Genomic DNA, 7,339 nt, shown 5'->3' with positions numbered 1-7,339 from the left:
ATATGTTGTGTTTTGTGACCTCATAGGAGCACAATTAATAAAAGGTATTTGCTTATTCAGTTTTTGGTAAATATATGATACTCTAATTTCTAGTGAAACTGGAATTCACTATAAGAAATGGACGAGAGCTGGCTAGTTTTATATTTTTCTTTATATGTTTAAAGGGTACCCTTAAGGGAATGTTTTTGTAACATTATTAATATTGAAGAATGGATAGGCTACGCATCTAAGATGGTGATTTTTGCATTCTAGGGTGATAAGAGGACATGGTCAGAATGAGAAACTGGATAGTGAAATGATAACTTACCTTGCTATATGGCCTAAATCGGCTTGTACTTGTGAAATATCACTAATGCAATATCAGCGTTCCATCCTTGTCCTTTGCAAAACGATGCAACAGATACACTGAGCGAGAAGCAAATAAGAACAGACACACTGAGCGAGAAGCAAATAAGAACAGACACACTGAGCGAGAAGCAAATAAGAACAGACACACTGAGCGAGAAGCAAATAAGGAACATCCGAAAAACGTAACAAACCACGCAGTGATTTTCACATAGACGCACCAACAAATTGTTCTTGACTAGTTTCCTCTGCCTCCAAACAAACAACGGCTGACGACTTGTGAAGGTGGTTACTAGTTGAAGGCGTGCTGTGCACTGTGTGGAAACTGAACTGGTCAAAGATGGGATACCACGAGTAGTCAACAGTCAATGCGACAGAGCAAACGATCCTGCACCATACGCAAGACATCATTCAATTCCCTCTTATATACAGTACATAATGCATATGCATATGTATGACACAAATATATGTAAATGTATAATACGTATAGATGTATAGCCTATATAACATTAAGTGTTTGAGTGCTTGGTGACCCCAATAATATGGCAGAGTCATGTTAACTCCTCCTTGCCTGGGGAACATGAGCCATCGTTTTTCATTTGGACTGCACTTGAAAGAGGTGCCTCCTGTTTATTTGGACCCTCTTATTTGGAACACTCTAGATAATATTTATTCTATGTTATGAATACCGTACATACAGTAATCAGTGATTAGTTTAGCTTCATTTCACTTGATAATTCAAATAAGAAAGAAAATAGCTTGAAATATTTGGTAAAAGGAAGTAATTGAAAGACAAACTATTCTTCGTATTGTCTTTGGTATAAGAGTTAAATAAAAATGAAAACGTTGACTTCATTTTAGGATGACGAAAATCTTTTATCGCCTTGTGTATTTTGCATCTAAATATAAAGCTATCTTGTATCCTTCATAAAAAATGTCTTATTCAGAATAATTTCCTTTATAAGCACGATTACCATAACTGACTCACCCCTCTCATAAGCTTTCTTTTTTTCACAACATTATTATAAGGTTATTGTTAGGATAGTTCGTTGGATTATTACTCATCAATGCTACTGAATTATATATATATATATATATATATATATATATATATATATATATATATATATATATATATATATATATATATATATATATATATATACGCGAGAGAATGTTTGACTTTAATCGGATTTACCAAAGAGGATTTTCCTGTAAAGAAGAACAACACACGTCATTGTTACATGCTACTATTTGGTAATGAATCGTGCATGAGTCCAGTTCTGTAAAACTTCCACCATGTATGTGATTCAAGGCATAAGATGTTTGTGGCAAGTATAACATCCTTCATTTTTGGTCGATAAATCGCTTTATTTTGACTGTCTTCTTACCACAAAGCTAAGACACGTGATTGAAAGATTCTTAGATTTCCCCACCTAATGTGGTGTGCGACACTGTTGTCATATTATTAATAACTATCATTCACTAATTATGATATCAATTGTATTGTATGAAAATGCTACCAATAGTTCCATGATTTCTAATGCTGTTGCCAGATGTCGGTGTGTGTTGTTTTTGTTGTATTCCCGCATAGTACAATAAAGTTGAGTTCTAACAATATGAGTTTATATCATGAATATCACTTCTAATATTAAGCATAAAGACATGGTGATCAGCGGCAGGATGGAAAAGGACATATAGAACTCGCAAAGCAAGTATCATACATTATGGGCATTTCACATTTTGTGTATTAATCCTAAAATACTGAGTCATCCCAGCAAACATGACTTCGTCGACGGAAGGTCTCATAGCCCCAGCAAAATTCACTGCTAGCCTAGGGTAGGGGCCGACAACGAACATGAATGGAGGTCTTTCAAGCAATGGTTCAAGATTTATTTACTTGCTTCTGAAAAGGACAATAAACCTGAAGAGACTAAGGTGGCCCTACTTTGAAATATTGTAGGTGAAGAACTTCTACAGATTTACAACTCTTTCGAATTTCCAATACCAGCAACCGATAACCCTAATCCAGCCAATGTTTTGAGGGATGTTTTGGCAAATTTTGGCGTCTATTTTTCGCTGTGCAAGAATGAAATTGTAGCCAGGTATAAGCTTCGGAAATGTATGCAGGAAATAAACGAAACATTGGAAGCCCATGTTACCTGATTGAAAATTCTTGTGAAGGACTGCAACAATGGTAACCAGCGAGATAAGCAGCCGAGGGATCAAGTGGTGTTTGGATGCACTGAGGACAAGCTTTATCAGAAATTATTTGAAGTTGAAGATCTTACCCTTGAGAAGACATTGGATTTGTGTGTGGCCTTTCAAGCAAGTAAAAGGTAGATGGACATCATCAAGTCTACTCCTCGCCAGATCAATGACAGTGTTGCCAAAGTGAGAAAAAAGCGTAGAAGGGAAAAGACTATTGGTAGCAGACATGACGCAGACCACGATGGAAGGTCTAGGCATGAAAATAAGGAAGGTAGGCCTAAGTTCAGTAGACCTAGTATTTCTACAAATAAGTTGTGCCCTTCCCAATTTTGTGGGGAAAAACATGAGTGGCATAAGGAAAAGTGTCCAGCCCATGGTAAGTAATGTTCAAAATGTGGTAGACATAATCATTATGCTGCTAAATGCAAAAGTAAAAAAAAATAAATTATGTAGCAGGTAATGACAATGATTTTGATGTGAGTAATTCAGATGAATCTGAATGCGAATATTTGCTTAACGTGTTTAGTGAAAAGAATAAGTTAATCAAAGCTGATTTTGAAGTTGATGGTAAAGTAATCAAATTTCGAATAGATTGTGGAGCTTGAGTTAATGTAATTCCTCAATATTTCATTCCTAATGTCAATTTAAAGCCTTGTGACACTCCCCTAGAAGTGTGGACTTTAGACACAGTTAGGCTTAAGGGAATGTGCAGGTGAGTAATTAGAAATTGCAAAAGTAGGAAGAACTATAACGTTGAGAATACACTTCATTATTAAGTAAAAGAATATCAGATCAAATGCGACTTGTCACAGTTATTTATGAAAATATTTCTGCAACAAAAGATGTATTTGATAGATATGACAAGGTATTTAATACCGATGTGGGTACATTCCAAAATGCTGTTAGACTAACCATTGACCCAAATGCAGAACCAGTAGTGATTCCTAATTGCAGTTCCAATTAACCTTAAAAACAGAGTATGTAAAAAACTAAATTAAATGGAAAATCATAAAATAATAGCTAAAGTTGACCAATCTACTGACTTGGGTGAGTCAGATGGTTGTGACTGAAAAGAAAAATAAGGATTTAAGAATTTGTATTGATCCACAAGCTTTAAAGAAGTCTTTGAAAGGGGAACATCATCCTATCCCTATAATTGATGACATTGTACCCCACTGTCAAAGGCAAACGTGTTTTTTTTTTTTCATTTTTGATTTGGACAATGGGTATTGTTACAGGCCCGTGGTTCGAGTCCGGCCTTGCTTAAGGGACTCAAGGGCCATAACAAAAAAAATAACAATGGAAAAGGTCACCAGTCGGTAATAAGACAAAGGATACCGACAATATATATATATTTACAATAATATTTAAATAAATATAAATGAAAGGGGAGCACAGCAGATAACTATTTTAATTTAAGCCACGAGGAGCTTCGAGTGGAGTTTGGTGGGCCATGGATGAAACTCCAGCACAGCAATCACGTTCCCTGGAAAGGGAAATAAAATGAATTATTAACAGCACACTTACTTCTACCGTCTGGGAACACAATGCAGTCGTGTGGTTAAAACCTTTAAGCAAATTAAATGAAAATGCAAAGCTTAGGAATTTAAACATTACACATGGGAATTAACACTGTCACAGTGTGAATTAATTAAGGATAGAAGCAAACGGCACACGTGAAGGGATATAGGGAATAGGTTAAAAGGTTCAGTGGATAGGATATTTCTTTAAAGGATAAAAGGGAAAAATGGGATGTGATAAGGAAGGGATGGGAGGTTGGGTAAGGATAACGAGGATCTCAAAATCAGACACCTTACCTTAGTAAAAAGGATTCTGGTTCCCCCCTTGTGGATGATATGTAAACAGAGGTCCTGCCTCCCTGATGTCTTGAGGGTGAAGGGAGATGGTGGTTCCCTCAAGGAGGTTAAGTCAAGAAGAAAGATCCCCAGTTTTCCCTGGGTAGATTCAACCCCACTTGGCCCCCAATTGGGGGTGGTAGGGGGGAATTGGCCTGACCGCTGTCCTATTGGTCAGGCTTGGTCACATGTTCCTACATCCTTCACATCTCGCCTCCCTCCTTCTCCTGGGACCTCGATGTTGTCATGTGACTCGTAAAAGGTGGCTGAAAATGAGATCTCAAGGGGAGTAGACTGGTATAGGATGGTTGGAAGGGGGGTGAGACTCTGGTTAGGGTCCCAAAACTCGTGGCATTTCGACTCATGCTTGCTGGTGGGGTCTTTTTTATTTGAAAAAAGGTGGCGTAATGACCGCCAAGAATAACAGTATTAGCATTGTGTTCTTTATGAAATATTTAGTTTTTTAACCACTTTTCAAACCCCTTTTGGTCGCTACAGGTGGCTCAGACTACCATTTGGTTTAAATATTAGTGGTGAGATTTTCCAAAATAGTTGCTCTTGAATCTGGAGAATCTTGATGGTGTTGTATGTATTGCTGACGATGTTTTAATTTATGGTGTAGGTGAAATGTATGAGGAAGCTGTTAGAGATCATGATAGTAAGCTAATCAAATTTTGGGAAAGGTGCCAGGCTAAGGGTATAACACTTAATAAGTCTAAGGCTGTATTAAAAAGATCTGAAATCGCTTTCTTAGGTCATAAAATCACAAGGAGGGTCTCATGCCGGACCCTAAAAAGGTGAAAACTATCCTGGATATGAAACCACCTACTGATGTAACTGGTGTTAAAGATTTTACAGGTATGGTTAATTACTTGAGTAAATTCCTTCCTAATTCATCTGAGGTGTTAGAACCAATAAGAAAATAAACTCATCGAAATAACAAATGGAATTGGACGGGAAAGCAAGAAAAAGGTTTCATTGAGTCAAAAAGGCTAATCACCAATGCTCAAATACTGCAGTACTATGACCCTAACTTAGACCTTGTCATACAATGTGACGCTTCACAAAATGGGCTAGGTTCAGTATTGTTACAATGTGGTAAACCAATTGCTTTTGCTAGCCGTGCTTTATCAGAAACCGAAAAATGGTATGCACAAATGGAAAAGGAAACACTGGCTATTGTCTTTAGTCTTAGAAAATTTCATGAGTATGTCTATGGTTGTAAAGTAATTGTTGAGAGTGATCACAAACCTATTGCTAGTATTGTTTTGAAACCATTGTGTAATGCTCTCACGCGACTGTTAGGAATGTTGCTCAACATTTTACAGTACGATGTTGAAATCATACATAAAAAAGTAAGGAAATGTGTGTGGCTGATGTACTCTCGAGATCTTATTTGTCATTATATAATTATAAAGAAAGTGAATTTGAGCAAGTTAACATGCTTGATTATTTGCCTGTAAGAAAAGAGCGTCTTGATGAAATTAGATATGAAAATGACCACGATGAGACTTTGCAAGTTTTAAAATCATTAATCTTAAAAGGTTGGTCAGAAGGAAATGATAAGATACCTAATGTAGTCAAAGCCTATAGTCATACCAAGGATGAATACTCAGTCCAAGACGTGTTAATTTTTAAGAGTAATAGAACAGTCCTTCCATTAAACCTCAGATATAAGATAATGCAGGTCGTTCATTCAGCACATATAGGCATTGAGGGCTGCCTACGGAGAGCTAGAGAATGTATCTATTAGCCAGGAATGAACTCTGATATAAAGCAATTCATCTTATGTGAAATTTGTAATGAATTCCCTTATGCTCAACAAAAGGAAAGTTTAATCAATCATGAAATTGCTGATTGCCCATGGCAAAAGGTTGGAGTTGATCTAATGAGTATCAAAAAGCATAATTATTTTGTAACTGTTGATTACTTTAGCAATTTTTGGGAAACTGACTACCTAGAAAACACAGCCAGTATAGTGATTAGAAAACTTAAATCTCATTTTGCTAGATATAGATTGCCCTGTGTTTTGATTAGTGATAATGGACCCCAATTTGAAAATGAGAATTTCAAACAGCTTGCAACTGATTATAATTTCGAGCATAGGACAAGTAGCCCTACAGAGGCCCAATCTAATGTTATGGTCGAATCTGCAGTGAAAACATCTTTATATTTAATTAGAAAAGCAATTGAAAGTAATAAAGTTCCCTATCTAGCCATTTTGGACCATAGGAATACACCTACTAGTGATAAAGATGCCAGTCCATCACAGTATAGCCTAGGCTGGAGAACACATATCAAATTACCAATGTTATCTAAGTTACTTGAAAATCAAAATGTAAATTTAGAATTGGCTAAGGAAAAGAAGAAAATAAGAAATGCTAAGAGTAAATTCTATTATGATAAAAATGCTAAGGATTCAAGTATTTTGCATGAAGGAAATAATGTACGCCTTAAACCTTGTGTTTTGGGAAAAAAAGGACTGGGAAAAAGGAAAAGTTGTGGAACGATCAGATGAAATGTCTTATCTAATTGAAAGGGAAGGCAAGCTGTTTAGGAGGAATAGAGTTCAGTTGAAAGAAACCCCAAGTGATGTGCATATATATGCCCAAGGTAAATGAACCAGTAACTATTGACCTTATTGGTAATGAAATTGAAACTCGTGTTAAAGTGAAAAATAAAGTTAAAAGTGACAGACAAACAGGGTTAACCAGAAATAAATTACCCTCTAAGTATTCGGATTATGAAATGTATTGATTTTGTACGTATTTTCTTTAATGTCATACAAATAAGATTATGAAGCGTACCTATTTTGTGCATTTATTCTTGGATGGCATGTTTAATTCTATACCATGAGTGAAGACTTTATTTTTTGAGCAAGTACAACCACATATCCATTATAGTGCACAATATTTTGAATGTCAACA

The 7,339-nt window shown here is 36.0% G+C and overlaps 1 protein-coding gene across 1 annotated transcript; it reads left to right on the top strand.

The window, feature by feature from the left end:
• The first annotated feature begins 6,171 nt into the window (after window positions 1-6,171).
• LOC137646360 (uncharacterized) lies at window positions 6,172-6,930 on the top strand. Its single transcript, XM_068379466.1, has one exon. The coding sequence runs from the start codon at window positions 6,172-6,174 to the stop codon at window positions 6,928-6,930; it is 759 nt and encodes a 252-aa protein (XP_068235567.1).
• Window positions 6,931-7,339: the final 409 nt, after the last annotated feature.

Source organism: Palaemon carinicauda, chromosome 9 (assembly GCF_036898095.1).
Source record: "Palaemon carinicauda isolate YSFRI2023 chromosome 9, ASM3689809v2, whole genome shotgun sequence".
Classification (NCBI taxonomy): domain Eukaryota; kingdom Metazoa; phylum Arthropoda; class Malacostraca; order Decapoda; family Palaemonidae; genus Palaemon; species Palaemon carinicauda.
This window is presented reverse-complemented; position numbering and strand designations above follow the sequence as displayed.